The sequence below is a fragment of the Calidris pugnax genome, unplaced genomic scaffold (assembly GCF_001431845.1).
Source record: "Calidris pugnax isolate Ruff unplaced genomic scaffold, ASM143184v1 scaffold352, whole genome shotgun sequence".
Lineage (NCBI taxonomy): Eukaryota > Metazoa > Chordata > Aves > Charadriiformes > Scolopacidae > Calidris > Calidris pugnax.
In genome coordinates this window covers 311,356-336,955 of record NW_015091110.1, presented here as the reverse complement: position 1 = coordinate 336,955, position 25,600 = coordinate 311,356, and the positions used below count along the sequence as shown (strand labels likewise).

Below are 25,600 nucleotides of genomic sequence, written 5' to 3'. Positions count from 1 at the left end.
GCTTCTTTTGAATAAAAGTTAATAGTTTTCTTCCTTCACCACCATGGTGTAGGGGCAGGAAAGCTCAGCTGTGGGTGGCCAATCAACTCCTCAGGTGGATACGCTCACACTATTCAGGTGTAGAGCTTTATAGAAGAGCTACGTAGTTACACTTGAGCCCCTGGCCCTAGAGGCATCTTTTCTGGGCCAGATTTTTATACCCAAAGGTTAGAAAATTGGAAAAAAAAAATAATAAAAAATCAATTACCATGTACAGTATCAGTTCCAGCCCAGTGACTTCAGTTCTGTGCCCGTTTCAGCTCTCGCAGGAAATCCAATGTGCTGTGGTCGACCATATCCAGTCTCTGGTGAAGTCGGAGAAGAGCCGCCAGGTGATGTGTGGGTCTGGTTTGCTGAGCACCATCGTCACCTCCTGCCAGGACGCCTTCCGCAACCAGAGCCACCCGCTCCACCTGCCCCTCACCAGGGTGTTTGAGAAACTCGCCTCGCAGGCTATCGAGCCGGATGTGTTGAGGTATCACATTGTGTCTAATGCAACCAGTTTCCCTTAGTGGTGCAAATTTTCTGCAAGGTTTGTGTAATAATTGGATACTTCACGTAGTGCTCTAATTCAGCAAGACTCTTAGCCTTTTGTTTCAATCTCAGTTAATACTTACATATTGATCACAGGGTAGATACTTAAATGACTTACTGAGGGTGGTAAGAGCCTGTAGTGTTCTGCTGCATCATCTCTGCAAGGTTTGTAAAGCTTTTTAGGTGTGGTAACTAATTAAGTAATCACAAAACAACTCTCCTGGTATTCAAATGGTGAAGCTCCTTCCTGAAGAGTAAAAGTGACTTTTTCTGGTCTCAGATCTGTGTCAATGACAGTTGCAAAATTAAAAAATGTAGCCTTGTTTCCCAGTCTCTCTTGTTTCTCCTTTGAGGAGGTACTTTCTTTAATGCTAACTAATATTAGGCATGAGAGAACCAAATGGAGATCAGAGTGCAGATGAAGCTGGATATGCAGTGGAAGACTGGATTTATTTTACTCAAAAATGGAACAGAGTTTCTTAGAAATGAGCAAACAAAAAAACCCTCACAACAACAACAGAAAAACACCTACCACCTCACCCCCCCAAAAAAAACCCATAGATTTTTTTCTGAAAAATTAGTATTTAAAAGTATTGCTGAAGAAAATAAACCTGTGGTTCTTTTGTCAATAGAAAAACCATGAAAAGGGAGTGTAGAACAAAACAAATACTTGTGATGATACCGTGGAAAACATTTCTTGGGATGTTTTTAAAATCTAGTATCCAATAAAGAAGTTGGTCCCAGAGGGCTGAGCTGTATTTGTGTGGTTGCTATGACTCCAAAGTGTCTGGCTTAAATATTTTCCTATTTTTTGGTTGATTTCTTCTTTTTTTTTTTTTTCACATTAGGCAATTTCTTTGGTTGGGAGGTTCTCCACCACTGCCTTCCAGGCCCAGCAAAAGCAAGACTGATGCCCTTTCATGTGATTCAGCTAATGCAGCTTGGAGTAAAGGTAAACACACAATGAACAGCCTGATGCTGATACGGTGGATGAGTTGTAGATGTCTCTGTGATGGAAGGACAGGGGCTTGGTTTAGGATGTCTCTGTAATGACAGGAAACTGCTGTTGAAGTAGGTTGCTCCAAGACAGACATGGAAGCTATCTACAAAAATATTAATCTTATTCCACAAAGCATGTTTTCCCTGTCATTTATAGCCAGAAATAAAATGAAGATGTGAATAAAAAACACTGCTTTTTGTAATCCTTAAGATATCCCAGTAGTCTACCTTGCTCATGCAGGCCATTTTCCATCCAAGTCCTTGCAAATGAAAGGCTATAGTAGTAGTATTTGGTGCCTAAACTGTTCTCATGCTGATAAGACACCTGATAGAGCATGGTGCAAATTTGGGGTTTATGTTCTTTGCAGTCATTCTTCAGATCCTTTCCCACGTGTTGGTGGTTATTCTGTTATAGAAGAATCGAATGGTCTGTGTATAAAGAAAATGGAACCAATGGGTCGGGAACTGTTTTTTGTTTTTTTTTTTTTTTACCAAAGGTGAAATTTAGAACTGCCTGAGGATGTGTGGGGAGAAAATATGGCTATCATTTCTGTCAGCTAAACTCTCCTCCCAGCTTCCCGTTTTGAAATTCCTTCAGTGCGACACTTTTGTGTGTGGCTGAGGATTTCTTCAGGCTGCTGGGGAACTGTTATTTGAAGAAGCTGTTCTTACCAGGGATAAACTGATTACGGTCACAGCCTGTGATTGAAAAAAGTACCTCAGACACTGATCTGACTAGGCACTGTGTTGATCTTGTAGGTTCAGAAGAGGACACAGTGGACAGTAAAACTGATCCTCAGACAGTTGTGCCTGTCAGCAGCTCTCCTTGGGTGTCTAAGGGATCTACTCTGGCACTCCAGACTGCAATGACTCTCATCTCCATGACGTCCCCTCGACACTTCCAGCTCCGCAGCGCTGCTCTGGCTCCGTCATTTGTGGAGTTTGACATGTCCATGGAAGGATATGGGTATTGCTGCTGTTGCTTTTCTCTTTAGCTGCTGTGAAGTATTCAACCCCTTATTCTGAAGACAGCAACTCATCGCTTTTTTTCTCCATCTTAGTCAATCCTTGTGCCTTATTGCTGCCTGCCTTGCAGCAATTTTGCCAACCTATTTAATTATTGTCTTATTGTGATAGCATAGACTCTGCTTTGCAATAGTGGTTCTGCAGTATTAAGTCACAGACGACCTTCAGGGATGATTTTGCATTTCTGATGAATGGGTGCTTGCTTGCTTTTGTAGGTGTTTATACCTCCCTACCTTGGCCACTGTCCTGGGACCCAGTGCAGAGCAATCTGTCTCAGGAGGAATTGGCATGGGTAAGCACTTCCATAGAGTCATAGGATTGCAAGTCTTAGCAAGTAAGAGCCACCAGATTTTAGGGTAATCTCCCATGGAAGGAATAGAAACTGTCACTGAACACAAAATAGGATACTCGTGTAGATCAGAATCTTCTATTGCATGAACTAGGTCATGGCTGTACCTTTTGCTTTCTCAGTTTAGTCAGCTTTGGGAAGACTCACTTCTGGCTCAGTGCTTCCCAACTGATAAGCTCCATGGCATGGAGATCTAGTGGTCGCTTCTCATTAGTCAATTTAAGTCATATATGCATGTGCACACACTCATATGTCCAGTCTCTGTGTTATTGAAGATAGGCATGGAAATGTAATAGAAAAGAATGGAAATTAAACCTCATTTTCTAATGTTGCGTCTTGTATGGTTTGGGCTACAAATGAAACAAAGCAGGAAACCAGCTTCCTTACTGCCTTTTTGTTTCCTGTCCACAGGCACCAGGATGTTCCCTCCCTCAAGTGGCCTGTCGCTCTCCTGCTGGTTTCTTGTGAGCAGGTTTGGTTTGGTGCACAACAGTCACCCGCTCCGTTTCCTCACGGTCGTGAGGCACATGTCAAGAACAGAGCAAGAATTTGTTTGTTTTTCAGTGAGCTTCTTCCCACAGGACCGTTCTTTGGTCATTTCCACAGAAGAGGTGGAATTCCAGCCACTCGGTAAGGCTCTTCTCAGTCAAGCTTTTAGAATGTTTTCTATCATGCCAGACTATTAATCTTTTTGCCTTATTGACATTTATCCCTTTCCCCTTATTGAGCAGAGTAGGTACTTCAAATGTGAATGTGATTGAACATTGCAGAGGAGGTTGGAAATGGAGTGGGAATAGTAGCTGGGATTTTTCATGCACAGCTGACATTGTGGGAGGGCTCTGATTCCCTTAGATGAGGTTACAAATCCCAGCTTGCCTCTTTCCATAAAAACTACACAGAGTTTTATCATCTCATGAATTCACTTTGTTTTCTGTGTTGGTTGACTCAGTGAATATCCTGAGGGGTTCTCCTCTTGAAATATGTTGGTTTTGTCCCAGTTCAGCCTGATTTTGCAGCATCGAGGCAGCTGGAAGGTGTTATTTAGGAGTATGGCACACTGGAGGGAGAGTTGTGCAAGTTTCAGGTCCTGGTAACAGACCTTCAGGGAACGTTTTGAAGACATTAAACAGAACAGCACCAAGTTGATCCCCACCTACAGAGTCACGTTCTTTGTGTCATATTTGATAGTGTGTTTCAGAGGGAAGGGAAGGTAAGAGAGACTTTCTATTGACTGCCCTCTCTTTTTGCTGTTACAGATATCATGGAACCTGAGGGTGAGGTCCTGAATCCCTCCCCATTTCCAGGGCAAGTCCAGTTTGGCTGTGGCAACCTGGTGGTGACTGGCCAGTGGCATCATCTCACAGTGACAGTTGCTAAGGAAGCAAAGAAGAGCTGCATTGTGTCAGCTTATATAAATGCTCAGATGCTGGGCTCTGCGAAGGTAAAGGCTCTCTGTGTAGGCCTTGTGCCTGACATTTGCTTTTCATTTTCATTTCCCCATGCACATACCATGACTCTTCAGTATTAACCTGAGACTCAAAGCATGATGATTTGCATATATTAACACGTGCCACTCTGCCCTGTGCTTGAATGGAGTCAGAAATCCATACAAAAAGTATCTGTGCTGCTTTTCAGAATTATGTTACCAGTTTATACTAATGCTTTGAAGTAGTTCCCCCCTCAGCATGCAGATAACCAGGGCAATTTTGAGTGGTGACGTTCATTTGAGAGTTGGGGTTACCCAGTTTACAGGTGGCTCAGGGTTATACTGATGAAATTCAGTTGTACCCTGAAGCCAGAATTTTCTGAATTGGTTAGTGATTTTGAGGCACATGCAGTTTACTCCCAAGATTTTCAGATGTTTTCATCTGTAAAAAGTACATCACATTAATTTGTGATCAGAGAACCCTAAACTGAAGGTGCTTTGGATTTAGTCTAAAACTTACAAAGGTGATGAGTGATAAGGGGAGCTTCAATTTTTGAAGAAAGGCTTGGAAAAGAGGAAAGGTCATAAAGAAGTAAGCTTCTGTGACTGGTCAGCTCTTTGCAAGGATCCCATGGTGGATGGTGTTTCCTCAAGCATCTTACACAGGCACATTTGGAGCTGTCCTCTTCCTCTTACACCCGGTGGACAACCAGTGGCCTTTTCCTCACTGGCACTCTAAGCATTCAGGAACAGATAGGTGTTCAATGTGTGATAGCTCTTGGATTAAAATAATAATTCTTTTTTGAGTAAATAGAAATGAAAGAAATGCTTCAATTAAGAGAAGTTGGTAAATTTCAGTGCTATAATTGCAAATGTTGGTGTAGCTACTACTTCCCCTACTGCTCCATTGCTTGTTGTTACACAGGAGTCAGTTCTCAAATGGGGAATTTCTGAGGTTGCATGAGTTATCACAAGAAAGCAATCCAAATGCACCTGAAGGGTTCATAAACCACAGGATAAATGAGAAGAACCGCTGGTTTATGTTATCATTATCATCATGCTCCTGGTTTTGTAGCTAATCTCAAATTATTTCTGCGATTTGATACTCGTATTTTGAATGTTTCAGAGCAGCAACGTTGAAAATGCAGCCTGTTTCTGTTGCAGCTGTCTGGTGTAGTGTCTTTTTGGTTTTGTTTTTGAATAGAATCCTCTTATTAATTGGATCTTGTAACCTTGGTTTCTTCCTTCTTGTTCCCATCTTTCAAATCAATCTCAACACATGCAAAGCTCACTTGTGTGTTTTATACTTCCCTTGTAAAAGCAACCTGTTTAATTCCAAATATTCTCTTTCCCATACTTGAGAAAAATGATCTGTCTTCTAAATGCCTTTTGGGACCTATATCCATTTCAAGAATGAAAATTTAATTTAATTTGCCTTCCTTCAAATGAGACTGAAAGTCATCAATAAAACTAGGCCTAAGCATTGCAATTGATTAAAGAATTCACAGCAAATGTGTTTAACATACGGTGAAGCAGTTCATAATAAATAAAACAAGAATTTAGTAAATAAAAGATGGTCCCAGTGCTGGGGTCTCTGAGAGGATGCAAGCCTTCATCTTGATGTGTATGGTGAAGAAGAGTTTGTGTAAGAAGTTAGAATTGCACAAAGGTTGTTAACAATACCAAAAGCTATTTTAGGGTGGTGAAACTGGGGGTGGGTGGTGCTTCTACATCTCAGTACTCAGAGATCAGGAAATTTTTGGGGTCTCTTATCCTCACAGCAAATTGTTAAAGGCAGGTCTGAGCCTGAAGTACAATATAGTTTCTCTCTACTAAAAAAAATAAATCCAAATGCTACATACTAGAGCTCTCCACATTTAAATAAAGTAATAAATTCAGTTTAGGAGGCTGAATCCTTATTTTGATACCAAAAAGAAATGGTAGCAATGGTCCAATTTCCTAAACTATGTCACTTTAACTAAAGCTAACTCATGCATTTCAACACTGTTTCAAAACCTGTTTGTTCTTTAGGTGCATGGTAGGAGGTGCTCACTGTAACTTGGCTGTCTGTGTTGAAAGTCACAGTCTGAGTTATGGAGTTTAGAACAGGAAAAATAAGTCTGCGGTTAAAATAGTGTTGGCTTTTTTTTTTTCTGTTTTTCTTGAACAAAACATAGGCTTGATCTTTACAAAATGCTTATGTTTGTGGTACTTTGGAAAGTCCAATTTGTAAACAATAGTTCCTAACTGTGTTGCATTGCTGACTGAGACTTCACTGAGGAAAGAGGGGGCAGGCAGTACTTTCCAGGGACAAGACCTTAAGACACCCTGAGTGTATTGGGTGTCCTCAGTGAATTCTTCCTCTGTTGCAGATGCAGTATCTCCAGCCCTTACCAGGCAGCTGCATTTCCATGGAACCCACTTCCTTTATTGATGTCTATGGGTACATAGCTACTCCTCGAATCTGGAAACAGAAGTCCTCCTTGACCTGGCGCCTTGGCCCTATGTACTTATTTGAAGAAGCCATCTCTGTGGAAACCACAGAGGTGATTAATAAGCTTGGGCCACAGTATTGTAGCAATTTCCAAGCAGTACAGCTTCAAGGTATGTGATAATTCCCATCTTCACCACTGTTTGTCAGGGCAAACACTCCTTTTAGTTTTATAATTTGCTGTTAGTATTCCAGCTGTGCCTGGAGCTCACTCTAAAAGCCTGGAACTCTGCCTTGCTGAGTGTTGTACAAGATTGTAGCAAGAGACAGTGAGGATCTTGTAACATACTCTAAATGGAACAGAAAAAGAAGGGCAGGAGTCAAGCAGCAGAGAGAGCTGGAGAGTAAAGAGGGATAACATGTCCTTGAGGAGATGTAAGATTGCAGTTTCTGTTGGACAAACATTAAAGCAGCAGCTTTAACTGAGACATTCTGCATTTATGGTGCTGCAGAAAAAGAAGCATCATCATCTTTAATTGCAAATGCCTGCAGAGTAGGAGAGAGCACTGGGGAGAGAAGGGTAGGGGAATAAGTTACATTCCATTTAATGAAGAGGCTTTTTAACTAAAGTGTACTGTTAGCTTCAATTATTAAACAGGCAGACAAAACATTTCAGTTATTGATTACTGTTTGCTCAACAAGTAGTACCTTCACCTCTCTGCTAGAGCTCAGAATGAAATGGGATGGTCATCTCCCATTTGAAAAGAGCAAAATAGTCTCACCTGATGATGCTCCAGCCTAAAGCAGAGTGAAAAGCTTGGCTGAAAATACTCAGAATGCTGTCTATCTGGACAACAGAAATTCCCAAGCATTGGAAGGAGTTGCTGAAAGAAAAATTATGTCAAAATACAGCCCTGGCAAGATGCTGTGGACTGTGTTGTACAGGGTCAAGGCTTTTTTCTGAATACCGTTAAGTGAAAATCAGATTTCTCTCTAAACTATGGTTTCCTCCACTTGTTTTACATCTGCCTCTCTCCTGTCTTGAATATTGAGCATGCAAAATTCCTTTAGAGTTTTATAATCTCTCTTGTTTTAGGTGAGGACAAGTACAGTGATCATAATCCTACACCTCTGGTGGCAGAAGAGAAGATTTCTTTTGGAATCAATGCCACGTGCTCATCTCTCACTACGGTCCAAGATATAAAGAGCTCCTACAATGAAGTAGATGGCCGGCTGATTGCCAAAGAGGTCACAAATTTCCATTATTTGTCTTAAACACATTTTCTCTTGTTTCTGATTGGTTTCCTAGAGTAAAGTTAGTGACTTTGTCTTAGTTACATACCTTCAGGGTTTTTTTTTCCAGCTTTTCTTCCCCTTCCTTAACCCTGTTCTACTCACAGTTTTGTTTTTATCTGTGGAGAGGAATAGATTGGACAGTATGAACACAATGTTAAAAGCCTTTTGTGAAGCAGCAACAGAAGCCATAGTTTTCAGGTCTAATGATAATTCATTTCAGTCTGTGATTTCTTAATGACCTTCACAATGACCCTTCACATGCTATTCTAACATTCTTGCCAATGCCAGGCCTACTGACATGTTGAAGTAGTGGGGCTGTGGGATATTTTGGGTGGGTGAATGTTTGTCCTAACAATCAACCTTGAATGAAAATGGTCTAAAATTAATAAAATAATCTAAGGTATTAGACCATCTGGCTGTTACTTTTTGTCTCCTCGGTACCACCACGGTTTTTCTTACAATGTCTCTTTTATCTGTTTTAGATTGGGATTAGCTCTCGGGACAGTTCAACTCCAATATTCCTAGCTAAGAATATTGCTGGACACCTCTCGGGTTCCTTGCGGACTATTGGGTCAGTTGCTGTGGGCCAATATGGTAAATGCACTATGCCTTAGCGTTTCATATTTTTTAAGAGTTGGGCCTTTCTCTGTCCAATAACAGATTTAGTCCATGTAACTTCCTGGTAGAGTAACGCTGCAATTTCCTAGGGGTGAGAGTGTTCCAGTCCTCTCCAGCAGCTACCAGCCTGAACTTCATTGGAGGCCCTGCCATTCTCCTGGGTCTCATTGCTATGGCCCGTGATGACCACACCATGTATGCAGCTGTCAAAGTCCTCAACTCCATCCTCAACAGCAGCCCAATGAGTGAAAAATTGATGAGGCACATGCATGGATACCAGGTAGATATTCCTTTGTTCATTTATTCTCATTATAGTCTCTCTGTTGGAGAACTTCATCCCAAAACCCATCAATGGCAATGAACCGATCTGGCGATAGGCACTTAACCTGTGTATTAGGAATTGTGTTGATATAAACAAGTGTTGTCTAGATTTCATTGTCTGTCCTAAATTCATCTTTCAGACCTGAAATCTGTGCAGACTGAAGAGTTTGGGTTTAAGCACTATATGTAGTATTGGCTGGAATAAGGCTCAAGTGTGATGTTTGAGTTCAGTATCATCTACATTATGCTGCGTAGGCTGGGCAGAGTCTTATGGAACAAAGAAGACTTCCAAACAAGACTCTTGAAATTAGGGCTTCACGCATGACTTATTATAAACTCTCTATTTTCCCCATTTGTGAATTGTTTATAAATTGATCCCGATTCATATGAGGATATTTATTGTACTTAGACATTGCTTGCCCAGTCTGTCTTGTAGGTGAGTGCCAGCCTTTAGCTCGTGTAAGAGCTGTTCCTTTTGACTTTGTGCTAAATAGTGCTCTCTCCACCTGACTAATCATCATGCTGCAATGGTGAGGGTTTGCTCTTTGTTTGGCTCTCTAAATCTTTTTTTTTTACAGCCAACTAATAAAAACATGTCTTAATATGTATTTTCAAATCTGACTAATCATCACGCTGCAATGGTGTGGGTTTGCTCTTTGTTTGGCTCTCTAAATCTTTTTTTTTTTACAGCCAACTAATAAAAACATGTCTTAATATGTATTTTCAAATGAATGTCTACTTCTCCCACCCTATTCAAAATGTAGCAGCTTTCTGAACATTTTTCTCACTGTATCGGGAATTCATTGAATAAAGAAAAGATAGACTCAGTTGAGAAACTGGCAGTTTCACAGAAATGTCTTTTATTTGAAGACGCCAACATTACATTACTTTGTTTTTAAGCTATCACCATTTGCAAGCAACTAAGAATACATCTATGAAGAATTATCTAGAAAACCTACTGTGCTTATTTACAATTATATTTGTATGTTGCTTTTTGTAAATTCCATTTGACGTAATATGGCATGTATCTTGCTCCTGTTTGATGCCACAGAGTTGTCAAACTCCTTCAAAAACTTACCCTTTCGCTTTCTGCACAAAATTATATGCCTGGAATGAAATCTTCACTTTCTTCATGATGCTTACATAAGATGTATGTCTATTACAGCCAAGCAAACTCTGTTTTGTCTTAAATTTAAAAAGTATTATATGTTAGTTTATGTATACAGATTGATACTCAAAAGATATTTATTAAATTCTTTTTTTTCAGCTGCTGACCTACCTATTGAAGAGGAAGACACAGCTGTTAAACAACAGGATTCTGCAGTTAATGTTCTCCCTCGTGGGCACAGCAGAGCTTGGCTTTGAGTCTTCAGTCATCAAGAATTACAGTGCATTCCATTATGTTCTCTGCAACTTTGAGGTAAAACTGCTGATTTTAGTTTGTGGGTTTGGCTGTATTAAAGATGGCTTGTTCATAGCACCTCCTGGATCCATTATCTGGATCCACCTCACCTGGGGAGGTGGTAGCTCCTGGAATGGCAGGTCCTCTGTCACCACAGCTCCCCCACTGTGCTCCAGTACAGTTTCTGGAGTGCTCCTGCAGACCCCAAGGATCTGCTCCTCAGGAATACCTCAGGAGCAGCAACTTCTCATGCTGGCCGGGATTTTCCAGTGTCTGCAGGTTGTCATTGCAGAAACAACTGGGAGTTTATGATGTTGTCCTCCTGGAACAACTTGTAACAGCTTCTCTGCCACAGGTTACTGTCCTCTCAGCTCTGCAGAGCAGTAAAACCCCTGTTTTCCTTTGCCTTGCAGCTTTGGATGAAAGCACCAGAAAATCTTGACCTTACACTTTTTTCACATCTCGTGGAGATCTTGCAGTCCTCCAGGTACACAAACTCGTGCTTGAATTGGAAACATGTGGGACAAGTTCACCTGTAACATGGAGCTGGAACTGGAGGTGGATTTGAAGGGTCCAATCTTAGTTGGAATCGGAGGACTTTAGGAGTAATCATTCCTATATTGCTCTTTCAAGGCCGGAGTTAGTGATTTGGCCACCCTCTGAGATGTCTGTGGGGCCAGACTGGGAAATGCTACCTGGTGACCTGGTTCACATGAAACCAATGCCATACAGTTAAAGTTCATGTCTGTGGGGCCAGACTGGGAAATGCTACATGGTGACCTGATTCACATGAAACCACTGCCGTACAGCTAAACAGTCTGCTGGGGAGGGGAAAATGGAATCTTTGAATCAAATATGAAATAATAATAAAAAAATTATTATTGAAGTTGTGTTTAAACCCAAAACACAACCCAGGAAGGCTTTTTTATAACAGTATCTTCCCTCATCAGCTGTACTAGAGCTAAATGTACCCAAAGAGACACAGCATGGGCGAGGGGATGAGTGGAGCAGGGTGCTAGATTCCTTCTTTTTGGTGCCAGAAAGCTCTGTGCAGAGCTCTGTGGTGTCCCTTGCTGAGTTTTACAGGAATAACGTTTATTACTGCCAACTCACTGCTTGAAAATTCAATAATGTTGTTTTCTTTGAACTCCTTGAAATGCAGCAGTTTCTGGGGGGAGAGGGCAGATAGGAAGGGTAGAGAACACACAAAGAAATCTTCAGATCTCCATCGCTGACACATATTCAATTTGTCTGACGGTGTTTGAAGTGTTGCCAAGGCAACATTAGAAGCCAAAGGTGCAAAGTATCAGTGCAACCTGAGAATCCTTTTAGCTGAAACCCAGCAAATTTTGGTTCTTTCCAGTAAAAGCTTTTAATAGTCACTGTGTTTTCTTACAGAGATGGATGTCAGAACGCTGCAGTTGCCCACCGGGCGCAATTGGTGCCCAAGCTCATTTTCCTCTTCAACGATCCTGAAATCAGTAACTCCAGGATCACAGTGGCCTGTACTATTCTCTCCCATCTGTTGCAAGGACACTTTAACACAAGGGATGTTCTCAGGTAACCTTCAAGTCTACAGCTTCTTCTCAGTCTGTGGATGAGCTACACTCCTGCCAGCGTTGGAGAGAGCTCTAGAGTAGAACTTCCCTCACCTCATCTTTGGTAGGAGCCCCCAGATCTTTGGCAACTGCAGGATCCCCACTGATGAAAAACTCTTTCATGGCTTCAGAACAGAGTTTAGTCCAACCTTACCTTTGTGTGACAATGGGTTGGGTGATGGCCCTTATCATGATGACACAAAGAGTTCTGCTGGTATGACTGCGACTACTCAACATCTGTGCTTAATATTTGGTTTCATTAAAGCCCCCCCTAAAGTATTGCAATCACTGTAGTATTGCAACCACGGCACAAATATGTACCTAGTCCTGTTGGTTTGGCTTAAATGCTGGTAACTATCCTTTTCCTTCTTGAACTTCAATCAGTTAAGATATGTTAGTCAGGACTTCGTGAAGCAGAGAACCTAAATCCTTGTCTGCTTTCCACAGAACGTAAACATTCCTATTTCAACCTTACTTCTGCAGCAATTAGAATTTCCAACGATTGTTGTTAACAGTCAACGTTAATGAGTATTGAGATTTGCATGTAATCTCAAAGTGATTAAATGAGTGTCTGTTTTTCTGCTGACCAAATCTGGCTCCCTTTTTCCTCTGCAAGGATTGGATTGTTCCTTGTTTACACTTTGAAACCTTCTTCTGTGGATGAAAATCAGATTTGCCTGGAGAGTGGGGCTGAGATGCCCGGTGAAGGTGAGGAGCTGCCTTTGGTGGATGTGTTCTGATAGACAGCTGGAGTCCTTCTTCCCCAGGGCATGAAGAACTTTAAATGCAACATTGTGCTTCCGCCTCCAGTGACAGGAAGAGATACCACTCAAATTACTTAGTCTGGAAAGGGACAGGCTACATTGAGGTGACCTGAAACTGCGGGGAAAACGTATGTTACTACAAAGACCTGAGGTGAAGAATGGTGAAGTGACAGTCACTATGTGTATATCAAGGAAGGCCTTGACCTACTGCAAGGTCCTCCTCCTGAAAAGGGAGTTCTGGCTCTTTTATTGTGATCTCTCAGTTGAGACTATATTGTTATTAAACATCTAAACAATGTATTATATTAAGGAGGGACTGATGACTGTAGTTTATATATGGAGACACTACAGCAAGGCAATACAAGTCAGATTGCCCATTTACATTTCCCTCTCTGTTTAACATGAGATTGCTCCCTGTGCATTACTATTCAATATGTGGATTTGAATGAGTTTTGAATAACTCTAAAGAAAGGACTTGGACAGTGTATGCATTGGTCATTTCTGATTTTAGCAGGAATTCTTAAGTCTAAAATCTGTCTGCGTTTTTTTTACTCCACAACAGACTAAGTACTTCCATTGAACTAATCCAGTGCAAACAAGGTTGTTCATCAAAGCAATGGAACATGTGTTTTGTCTCTTCATTACTCTTTATTACTTTCTGATATTTGTAGCCTTAAGCCAAACATCTGGAAAGACAATCTGGCTTCGAAACCAGTTACTGAAGATGCTGTTAGATGTAATGCGCTCAGACAAACTTCATCTGTCCTCTGAGTAAGTAGAAACAATTTAGGAAGGGATAGGTAAGTGTCTCTGTCTTCTAGATTTCCTCTTTTCTGGTGCTTGACCAGGCCTAAACACACCAATAATATTTAAGTCTCAACAAAATAGTAACTAAGAGCAGACTGAATTCAGAGTTATTTTTTGTGGGTGATTTATCTGGCATTCACACAGATGTGTGATCAGAAAACACATCTGAGATCCATCCTGAAAAAAAGTTTAATGTTTTCAGAAAATGTCTCAAAGGAGAAACTGGGATATTGCTGTTTCTTCTGCATTGCAAGGGTTGAAGAAATCCTAGCTGTCTTTGAAAATCAGTTCAGTCTAATGTGGGATTACTTGCACCCCTCAATTGTAACCACGAACACGCAGTTACTATAGTTCTACCTTTTATAACTGAAAGGCAGAGTTCGTAGTGCTGGGTGCTGTAACTGTGCATTTTCTTTAGTTAACACATCTTGCAACAGTCTGCTGGGGAGGGGAAAATGGAATCTTTGAATCAAATATGAAATAATAATAAAAAAATTATTATTGAAGTTGTGTTTAAACCCAAAACACAACCCAGGAAGGCTTTTTTATAACAGTATCTTCCCTCATCAGCTGTACTAGAGCTAAATGTACCCAAAGAGACACAGCATGGGCGAGGGGATGAGTGGAGCAGGGTGCTAGATTCCTTCTTTTTGGTGCCAGAAAGCTCTGTGCAGAGCTCTGTGGTGTCCCTTGCTGAGTTTTACAGGAATAACGTTTATTACTGCCAACTCACTGCTTGAAAATTCAATAATGTTGTTTTCTTTGAACTCCTTGAAATGCAGCAGTTTCTGGGGGGAGAGGGCAGATAGGAAGGGTAGAGAACACACAAAGAAATCTTCAGATCTCCATCGCTGACACATATTCAATTTGTCTGACAGTGTTTGAAGTGTTGCCAAGGCAACATTAGAAGCCAAAGGTGCAAAGTATCAGTGCAACCTGAGAATCCTTTTAGCTGAAACCCAGCAAATTTTGGTTCTTTCCAGTAAAAGCTTTTAATAGTCACTGTGCTTTCTTACAGAGATGGATGTCAGAACGCTGCAGTTGCCCACCGGGCGCAATTGGTGCCCAAGCTCATTTTCCTCTTCAACGATCCTGAAATCAGTAACTCCAGGATCACAGTGGCCTGTACTATTCTCTCCCATCTGTTGCAAGGACACTTTAACACAAGGGATGTTCTCAGGTAACCTTCAAGTCTACAGCTTCTTCTCAGTCTGTGGATGAGCTACACTCCTGCCAGCGTTGGAGAGAGCTCTAGAGTAGAACTTCCCTCACCTCATCTTTGGTAGGAGCCCCCAGATCTTTGGCAACTGCAGGATCCCCACTGATGAAAAACTCTTTCATGGCTTCAGAACAGAGTTTAGTCCAACCTTACCTTTGTGTGACAATGGGTTGGGTGATGGCCCTTATCATGATGACACAAAGAGTTCTGCTGGTATGACTGCGACTACTCAACATCTGTGCTTAATATTTGGTTTCATTAAAGCCCCCCCTAAAGTATTGCAATCACTGTAGTATTGCAACCACGGCACAAATATGTACCTAGTCCTGTTGGTTTGGCTTAAATGCTGGTAACTATCCTTTTCCTTCTTGAACTTCAATCAGTTAAGATATGTTAGTCAGGACTTCGTGAAGCAGAGAACCTAAATCCTTGTCTGCTTTCCACAGAACGTAAACATTCCTATTTCAACCTTACTTCTGCAGCAATTAGAATTTCCAACGATTGTTGTTAACAGTCAACGTTAATGAGTATTGAGATTTGCATGTAATCTCAAAGTGATTAAATGAGTGTCTGTTTTTCTGCTGACCAAATCTGGCTCCCTTTTTCCTCTGCAAGGATTGGATTGTTCCTTGTTTACACTTTGAAACCTTCTTCTGTGGATGAAAATCAGATTTGCCTGGAGAGTGGGGCTGAGATGCCCGGTGAAGGTGAGGAGCTGCCTTTGGTGGATGTGTTCTGATAGACAGCTGGAGTCCTTCTTCCCCAGGGCATGAAGAACTTTAAATGCAACATTGTGCTTCCGCCTCCAGTGACAGGAAGAGATACCACTCAAATTACTTAGTCTGGAAAGGGACAGGCTACATTGAGGTGACCTGAAACTGCGGGGAAAACGTATGTTACTACAAAGACCTGAGGTGAAGAATGGTGAAGTGACAGTCACTATGTGTATATCAAGGAAGGCCTTGACCTACTGCAAGGTCCTCCTCCTGAAAAGGGAGTTCTGGCTCTTTTATTGTGATCTCTCAGTTGAGACTATATTGTTATTAAACATCTAAACAATGTATTATATTAAGGAGGGACTGATGACTGTAGTTTATATATGGAGACACTACAGCAAGGCAATACAAGTCAGATTGCCCATTTACATTTCCCTCTCTGTTTAACATGAGATTGCTCCCTGTGCATTACTATTCAATATGTGGATTTGAATGAGTTTTGAATAACTCTAAAGAAAGGACTTGGACAGTGTATGCATTGGTCATTTCTGATTTTAGCAGGAATTCTTAAGTCTAAAATCTGTCTGCGATTTTTTTACTCCACAACAGACTAAGTACTTCCATTGAACTAATCCAGTGCAAACAAGGTTGTTCATCAAAGCAATGGAACATGTGTTTTGTCTCTTCATTACTCTTTATTACTTTCTGATATTTGTAGCCTTAAGCCAAACATCTGGAAAGACAATCTGGCTTCGAAACCAGTTACTGAAGATGCTGTTAGATGTAATGCGCTCAGACAAACTTCATCTGTCCTCTGAGTAAGTAGAAACAATTTAGGAAGGGATAGGTAAGTGTCTCTGTCTTCTAGATTTCCTCTTTTCTGGTGCTTGACCAGGCCTAAACACACCAATAATATTTAAGTCTCAACAAAATAGTAACTAAGAGCAGACTGAATTCAGAGTTATTTTTTGTGGGTGATTTATCTGGCATTCACACAGATGTGTGATCAGAAAACACATCTGAGATCCATCCTGAAAAAAAGTTTAATGTTTTCAGAAAATGTCTCAAAGGAGAAACTGGGATATTGCTGTTTCTTCTGCGTTGCAAGGGTTGAAGAAATCCCAGCTGTCTTTGAAAATCAGTTCAGTCTAATGTGGGATTACTTGCACCCCTCAATCGTAACCATGAGCACGCAGTTACTATAGTTCTACCTTTTATAACTGAAAGGCAGAGTTCGTAGTGCTGGGTGCTGTAACTGTGCATTTTCTTTAGTTAACACATCTTGGACTTTAAAATTTAAACCAGAATTTCGAATTTCATAGGTTGAAAGATCTAATCTGAGATGTAGTTGACTTCATTTATTGATACACACTCTCAGAAGGAGCTTCATGTTTTTGTCTGACAGTAATATAAGGTTGGATTTAGTGGGAATTAAGTGGCTTGAACTGATTGGATGAGTCTGTAATTCTGTGCTGCTCTATACCCTTAACCAGATTTTTTTCTAGAGAAACTTTAGCTTCTAAATCACTTAGAGATAATTCTAAATAAAATCCCCTTACTGTCTTTCACCACGTGTCTTTTCATGTGTTTTCATTTCCCTGTCTGTCTTAGGGAGCAAGAAGAGACGTTTTTGGCGCTAGGGCCAGACTGGTTTCTGCTGTTTACACAGAGCTACCTGCACTCCACCACGGTTGTGCTGGGAATCAAGCTGCTCCTGTGCTTCCTCCACAACCGTTTGCTGCTGAACAAATTCAAGGAGGGGATAGTGGCTGGGCGCTGGCTGGGAAGCAGCTCTGGGGAGACGACTATTCTAATGGGTATGTTTTGCTTTAATGCTCCCAAAACAATCCCTTGATCCAGCTCAGTGACAGGAGATCACTGATGGAGGTGATAGAATTCCCACTGATCTCAGTAGACCACGAATTGATATTACTTTCCAGACACAGCATGGGCGAGGGGATGAGTGGAGCAGGGTGCTAGATTCCTTCTTTTTGGTGCCAGAAAGCTCTGTGCAGAGCTCTGTGGTGTCCCTTGCTGAGTTTTACAGGAATAACGTTTATTACTGCCAACTCACTGCTTGAAAATTCAATAATGTTGTTTTCTTTGAACTCCTTGAAATGCAGCAGTTTCTGGGGGGAGAGGGCAGATAGGAAGGGTAGAGAACACACAAAGAAATCTTCAGATCTCCATCGCTGACACATATTCAATTTGTCTGACGGTGTTTGAAGTGTTGCCAAGGCAACATTAGAAGCCAAAGGTGCAAAGTATCAGTGCAACCTGAGAATCCTTTTAGCTGAAACCCAGCAAATTTTGGTTCTTTCCAGTAAAAGCTTTTAATAGTCACTGTGTTTTCTTACAGAGATGGATGTCAGAACGCTGCAGTTGCCCACCGGGCGCAATTGGTGCCCAAGCTCATTTTCCTCTTCAACGATCCTGAAATCAGTAACTCCAGGATCACAGTGGCCTGTACTATTCTCTCCCATCTGTTGCAAGGACACTTTAACACAAGGGATGTTCTCAGGTAACCTTCAAGTCTACAGCTTCTTCTCAGTGGATGAGCTACGCTCCTGCCAGCGTTGGAGAGAGCTCTAGAGTAGAACTTCCCTCACCTCATCTTTGGTAGGAGCCCCCAGATCTTTGGCAACTGCAGGATCCCCACTGATGAAAAACTCTTTCATGGCTTCAGAACAGAGTTTAGTCCAACCTTACCTTTGTGTGACAATGGGTTGGGTGATGGCCCTTATCATGATGACACAAAGAGTTCTGCTGGTATGACTGCGACTACTCAACATCTGTGCTTAATATTTGGTTTCATTAAAGCCCCCCCTAAAGTATTGCAATCACTGTAGTATTGCAACCACGGCACAAATATGTACCTAGTCCTGTTGGTTTGGCTTAAATGCTGGTAACTATCCTTTTCCTTCTTGAACTTCAATCAGTTAAGATATGTTAGTCAGGACTTCGTGAAGCAGAGAACCTAAATCCTTGTCTGCTTTCCACAGAATGTAAACATTCCTATTTCAACCTTACTTCTGCAGCAATTAGAATTTCCAACGATTGTTGTTAACAGTCAACGTTAATGAGTATTGAGATTTGCATGTAATCTCAAAGTGATTAAATGAGTGTCTGTTTTTCTGCTGACCAAATCTGGCTCCCTTTTTCCTCTGCAAGGATTGGATTGTTCCTTGTTTACACTTTGAAACCTTCTTCTGTGGATGAAAATCAGATTTGCCTGGAGAGTGGGGCTGAGATGCCCGGTGAAGGTGAGGAGCTGCCTTTGGTGGATGTGTTCTGATAGACAGCTGGAGTCCTTCTTCCCCAGGGCATGAAGAACTTTAAATGCAACATTGTGCTTCCGCCTCCAGTGACAGGAAGAGATACCACTCAAATTACTTAGTCTGGAAAGGGACAGGCTACATTGAGGTGACCTGAAACTGCGGGGAAAACGTATGTTACTACAAAGACCTGAGGTGAAGAATGGTGAAGTGACAGTCACTATGTGTATATCAAGGAAGGCCTTGACCTACTGCAAGGTCCTCCTCCTGAAAAGGGAGTTCTGGCTCTTTTATTGTGATCTCTCAGTTGAGACTATATTGTTATTAAACATCTAAACAATGTATTATATTAAGGAGGGACTGATGACTGTAGTTTATATATGGAGACACTACAGCAAGGCAATACAAGTCAGATTGCCCATTTACATTTCCCTCTCTGTTTAACATGAGATTGCTCCCTGTGCATTACTATTCAATATGTGGATTTGAATGAGTTTTGAATAACTCTAAAGAAAGGACTTGGACAGTGTATGCATTGGTCATTTCTGATTTTAGCAGGAATTCTTAAGTCTAAAATCTGTCTGCGATTTTTTTACTCCACAACAGACTAAGTACTTCCATTGAACTAATCCAGTGCAAACAAGGTTGTTCATCAAAGCAATGGAACATGTGTTTTGTCTCTTCATTACTCTTTATTACTTTCTGATATTTGTAGCCTTAAGCCAAACATCTGGAAAGACAATCTGGCTTCGAAACCAGTTACTGAAGATGCTGTTAGATGTAATGCGCTCAGACAAACTTCATCTGTCCTCTGAGTAAGTAGAAACAATTTAGGAAGGGATAGGTAAGTGTCTCTGTCTTCTAGATTTCCTCTTTTCTGGTGCTTGACCAGGCCTAAACACACCAATAATATTTAAGTCTCAACAAAATAGTAACTAAGAGCAGACTGAATTCAGAGTTATTTTTTGTGGGTGATTTATCTGGCATTCACACAGATGTGTGATCAGAAAACACATCTGAGATCCATCCTGAAAAAAAGTTTAATGTTTTCAGAAAATGTCTCAAAGGAGAAACTGGGATATTGCTGTTTCTTCTGCGTTGCAAGGGTTGAAGAAATCCCAGCTGTCTTTGAAAATCAGTTCAGTCTAATGTGGGATTACTTGCACCCCTCAATCGTAACCATGAGCACGCAGTTACTATAGTTCTACCTTTTATAACTGAAAGGCAGAGTTCGTAGTGCTGGGTGCTGTAACTGTGCATTTTCTTTAGTTAACACATCTTGGACTTTAAAATTTAAACCAGAATTTCGAATTTCATAGGTTGAAAGATCTAATCTGAGATGTAGTTGACTTCATTTATTGATACACACTCTCAGAAGGAGCTTCATGTTTTTGTCTGACAGTAATATAAGGTTGGATTTAGTGGGAATTAAGTGGCTTGAACTGATTGGATGAGTCTGTAATTCTGTGCTGCTCTATACCCTTAACCAGATTTTTTTCTAGAGAAACTTTAGCTTCTAAATCACTTAGAGATAATTCTAAATAAAATCCCCTTACTGTCTTTCACCACGTGTCTTTTCATGTGTTTTCATTTCCCTGTCTGTCTTAGGGAGCAAGAAGAGACGTTTTTGGCGCTAGGGCCAGACTGGTTTCTGCTGTTTACACAGAGCTACCTGCACTCCACCACGGTTGTGCTGGGAATCAAGCTGCTCCTGTGCTTCCTCCACAACCGTTTGCTGCTGAACAAATTCAAGGAGGGGATAGTGGCTGGGCGCTGGCTGGGAAGCAGCTCTGGGGAGACGACTATTCTAATGGGTATGTTTTGCTTTAATGCTCCCAAAACAATCCCTTGATCCAGCTCAGTGACAGGAGATCACTGATGGAGGTGATAGAATTCCCACTGATCTCAGTAGACCAAGAATTGATATTACTTTCTAGGGCAAGCTTGTCCCAGTACTTTAGCTTTTGTGTGCTGAAGAGAGGAAAGTGTTGTTTCTCCTTTGCATGAGAGTTGACATTTCTGATTAGCAGTTGCAGGGAGAGGCGCCTTTTTGTCTTGCATAAAACGAACTTTCCAGGGCAAGCTTGTCCCAGTACTTTAGCTTTTCTGTGCTGAAGAGGAAAGTGTTGTTTCTCCTTCGCATGAGAGTTGACATTTCTGATTAGCAGTTGCAGGGAGAGGCGCCTTTTTGTCTTGCATAAAACGAGGTGAGATGTTCAGATGTCAGCTTGTGCCCTGAAACCACCTATTTCTTTAAGATTTTTTTCAGCTTGCTTTTTGATAGCTAGACCTGTTTTACTGAGGAAGGGGAGAGAAGGGAAGAATTCAGGGAGGATTTCCTGTAATAAAAACGATAGTGGGGAAAATGATCTGTTAGTCTGAGAACGTTTTGTAAACTGTTGATATTGCAGCCTGGCAGAGTACTGAGTGGCCTCTGGGACACAGAGAAATGAGGATAAAATTGGGTCTGTAATCCTTCCTTTGATATAACATCCATTTTTAGATACTTTCTCAGAATGTTTTCCTTTTCTTTTTCTTTAAAGATAATTTAAAAGCTCATCCTCCAGTACCTGACAAAGGCCCCTTCTTGGTTTTTGGGTTTTCTGTGTTGCAAAGATGTCTGACTGATCATGTCCACATCCCTGAGATCTACTTGCTCGTGGCAGGGCTCTTTCTGGCAACTCCACAGCCTGAACCACCTGAAGTAGCCAAGGTATGAAAAAAGTAGTGAACAGGCATGAAGCTGCTGTTGCTTTACTGCTTTGGCATTTGTGGTCATTTCTCTGAAGATTCTCAGGCAAGTTGAATCTACTTGACTGTTGTGTTAGTTAAACTTTCATACTTTAAAAACAAAGTAAATTAACTTTCATTTAAGGAAACTTGTGTTCAGAAGAAACTTTTTCACACAGAAGTTAAAGGTTCATTAACTATTATATTTTAAAAGGTAATTCAGATTAGCTTTCCTGTCTGTTCTTACATTGTCAAGACTCATTTAGGATCTCAGAATTAGTGGATTTGAGTACATTTCCCCAGTGTCCTGAGATGCTATAAGGCATTTTTGCTCCAGCAGTGCCAAAGATACACTTCAGAAGAGGACAATCCATTAGAGCTATCCTGGGGAAACACATTTAATATGAGAGGGAGGAGCTGCTAGAGGTGAAGATGTTTTGGGTTTTTTCTGATGTGGAGAAAGCAGGCGTTGTTCTTGATGTATCATAAATAATTTCTGTCTCTTCTTTTCTCCTACTGGTGTAGAAAGATCTTGAGTCTATGTTGCAGTGGATCTTGCAGCACCACCCTACAGAGAATGTCCTCAAAACTGGGTTGTGTGCAGAGGCAGCTGTGTTACTGCTGGAAATGGTTAGAGTCACTGTGGACAAGGTAAGAGTTTTGTCACGTTTGCGTAGTTGCGTAGGAATATCTAGAAATGAGCAAAGACAAGCTTATAGGGATGAGAAGAACGTTGCCTTGACTAAATCTATGTTTGTCTGTGTTCAGCCTATTGCAGATACGGAAGCCTCCTGGGAGATTGCCTATCCAGGGAACATTATCCAGTTTCTGGGCTTGATCTATCACAGTTACAGCCAGGACCCCGTGTGGCACTGTCCTGACTTCTTGAGAACTTTGGCTATGGTGGCTTTCCATTCTGGACCACCCAAGGTATGTGCATCTGAGCCACATCAGAGATGGGTTGCAAGGAGGAAAAAATCCATGTAAAGATTAAGTCAAAATGCATTGCTGTCTGCTTCCACAGGGAGGCTCTGAAGGCCTTTTGACTCCTGATGATCCAGCCATTGCTGAAGGGAAAGGCTGTGTGGATCCCTCCTCTCTCCCGCTCCTCCCACACCCTGCCAAGAAACAAGTGTGGGATTTTGTGCGAGTTCTCCTGATGGACAGTCTTCTCAACATCCCGGCAAACAAACAAGGGCATCCGCTTGAGCTGCTTCTTGAGGTCTCTCTTGTAGTCATCAGGCTTTGCTGCTTTACCTTGCACTGGGGGTGAAAGGACAGGAGCTAGCCTGCTAGTGGCCTAGGGAAAAAAACTGCCAACAGGGACAAAGAGGTGCATCCAGTCAACATTTTCAAAAACCTAGGATAGGGCTGGGATCCCAGCTCTCGGAGCAAAAAAAAAAAATCACTTTTCCTTGGTAATGCTTGTCATTAGAGCAGCCCTTGAATTTCTTGAGAACAGAAGATTTCACATGGAGCATTCCTGTGTACTGATTTTTGAGACGATTTCTTTTCAGTGCTCAAATAAACCAAAACCAGCTGTCCCCACTTTGACTGCAACTGTCATGAGATAAATCATCTTGATAAATCATCAGCAGCGGTTCCCTAAAGGTTTACACAGTAACATCCCAAGGCTTGATAGAGTTTAAAAGAGAGGATGGCTCTTCTGACCACCTGAATCCTGAGCCTGGTAAAGGGAGGAGAAGGACTAAACTGTGCAAGTGAGCTGGAGTTGTCCTTGCTCTTTTTGCCTCTTCCTAACACGGTGCTTAGGTGTTTAAGGGAAATGTTGGGCATTTTGAATTATCTCGGATAGTACTGAGTGTTTCTTGGAATTTCTACTCGCTTCTTTGAGCAAAGATTTTACTGAATCTGGATCTTTGACAGGCATAATCTGCCAAAGATGCAATGAAATGAAAGGCCTTTCAATAAAGGCTGGAAGTGAATTGAAGGCTGATTTCCTGGCTGGTTTTCTGCTGTACTAATACGTATATGGTCACTATACAGACTTCTGCAGAGGATGCCACCAGTGAGCAGAAGAGACATTTTCAGACGAAGGTTTTGCTGTCTGCTATGGATGTCTTCCTTGTTGCCAGCCAAGGCGAGGGGAAAACAAGACCAAGAGGTGAGTAGCGAGAATCGGATCATTAGGGAGCTGGTATTTAGCGTGTAGATGTAATTGCTAGAAAGGTTTGGAAGCAGTAGGTAGGAGGACAGTGCAGCTCAGCAGGCTGGACTGTGCATTCCCTCCCACTGTGGGCCAGTTTGCATAAATTACTGTAGTTTCACCATTTTTCTAGTGAGCCTCTTCACTTTTTTCTCTCTTTTTGAGAACAGATTCTGAACATTAAAAAAGGAGTATTTAGAAAGAAACCTAGTTTTATCCTTGAGTGCTTTTGTGAACAACCCTGATAAGTTAGTTGCTGCTGCTCCCTCCTTTGAGTCCTTTCTGGGTTAGACCGTGATAGTCCTTGATATTTTAGTGAGATTGTTTCAGTCCTTTGCATGGAGCCATCATTTCCAATCTGAGTGAGGTATTTCTGCTAGACCCAGAGTTTTCTTAGGCATGTCCCAACTCTGAGATATTGTGGCATGAGATTGTTCCTTCCCAGCTCTGACAAATTCATGTCTCAAATAATTTTTTTTGCATTTTGGCTTGTTTTGGAATAATTGACTCTCTTGTATCTTCTCCAGGGAGCAGTGATCCTCATGGCGCTTCAGAATCAACTGCACCTGTGTCCATGATGAACGTTGCTTATTTTGCTCAGAAGCTGGTTGAGAAGCTGAATGGTAGAATGTTTGCTGCTGACCCCAAGCAAATCCTGATTTTCACTGCCAAACAGATTATGGGGGTGAGTCACAGGAAGTGTTTTTCCAACTGTTACCAACATGTTGTAATGTGCTCTTTCACACTGAGGTCGTGATACCACGATTCTCAAGATGGTTGTAATCCATTTGGTGATTGTGATTATTCCTGTTTTCTTGCACGAGCATGTAATGGCTCTAAATGACAATCAGAGGTAGATGGTACAATGTAAAGAAGGGGTAGTTAGCTCTTTTGTGCCACTCTATGCTGACTGTGTGGCTGAATAGGAATAAATTAATCTCTTCCACAATCCTGGGGACTTCAGCAGAAATAAAAAAAAAAATTGAATTTGTATCTAACAGGTACTTCAGGGGAATTTTGCTGAAATAAGTTTGCAATAGTTTAAATGAATTGAGAAGAGTAGATCCTTGGGGAGAGAGTTCTTTGAGGAAGCCAAGTACTCTGTTTTGTGTTTTCCCAGGTTTTAGAAAGCTCCGTTTCTCAAAAAGAAGTTTTTCTGACTACACTGTACAGCTGTCTAAACAGAGCCATTCTATTCTGCTTGTCCAGACCCCAGCAGTCGCTGACGGAACAGTTTAATGTCCTGAACACTCTCAATGTCCTGCAGGAGCAGTGGGACATTATTTTTGCAACTTACAACTCAAATAATCATTTTGTCATCTGCCTGATGTACTGCCTTTGCCAACTGAATTCGGGCAGGTATAAATGTTCATCTCTATAACAGTTGTTTACATTTCTCTGCTGATATCTGTGGGAGTGGGTACAGAGGGGGAGATTTCACAAAATTTAGGCAATATTCACTTGGCGGAATCAGTAGAAGCTGACACTGAGCTGGATTCAGCTTGACCAAGGACTTTGGGTGTAGGATATGTACTTTTCGAAGCAAGCATTTGACACATTGGGCTCTGCACTCTGGGGGTTTAAAGCACGAATCTGATTTGGTGTCTGTTGAAGTGGCAGATTAAAGCCACTTGGGGAGAGATGGTTGCTTTCCTCATAGACTTTAAAAAATGAAAAACAACACCAGAAATGTTTTGTTGTAATTTTTTTTATCATTTAATTTGGAGGAGAGGAATGTTACTAATGTGCTCAGTATTCTGGAGGCAATGGGTTGTCTTTCAGCCAGAAAGTGGAAGGGATAAACTGTTCTTCAATCAGAAGACTATTTTTTCCCTGAAATACTAGTGAGCAGAAAATTTCCTACCACCTCTCTTGCACAGAGG

General features: G+C 41.4%; 1 protein-coding gene across 1 annotated transcript in view; it reads left to right on the top strand.

Moving 5' to 3' along the window:
• Window positions 1–25,600, top strand: part of WDFY4 (WDFY family member 4) — a 191,015-nt gene that overhangs the window by 52,471 nt on the left and 112,944 nt on the right. Inside the window, exons 26-36 of the mRNA XM_014958090.1 lie at window positions 11,840–12,001; window positions 12,656–12,747; window positions 13,475–13,574; window positions 17,157–17,362; window positions 21,364–21,533; window positions 22,076–22,201; window positions 22,319–22,480; window positions 22,575–22,772; window positions 23,558–23,675; window positions 24,245–24,402; window positions 24,838–25,076. Coding sequence (XP_014813576.1) covers window positions 11,840–12,001; window positions 12,656–12,747; window positions 13,475–13,574; window positions 17,157–17,362; window positions 21,364–21,533; window positions 22,076–22,201; window positions 22,319–22,480; window positions 22,575–22,772; window positions 23,558–23,675; window positions 24,245–24,402; window positions 24,838–25,076 — 1,731 coding nt within the window. The remainder of the gene's footprint in view (window positions 1–11,839; window positions 12,002–12,655; window positions 12,748–13,474; window positions 13,575–17,156; window positions 17,363–21,363; window positions 21,534–22,075; window positions 22,202–22,318; window positions 22,481–22,574; window positions 22,773–23,557; window positions 23,676–24,244; window positions 24,403–24,837; window positions 25,077–25,600) is intronic.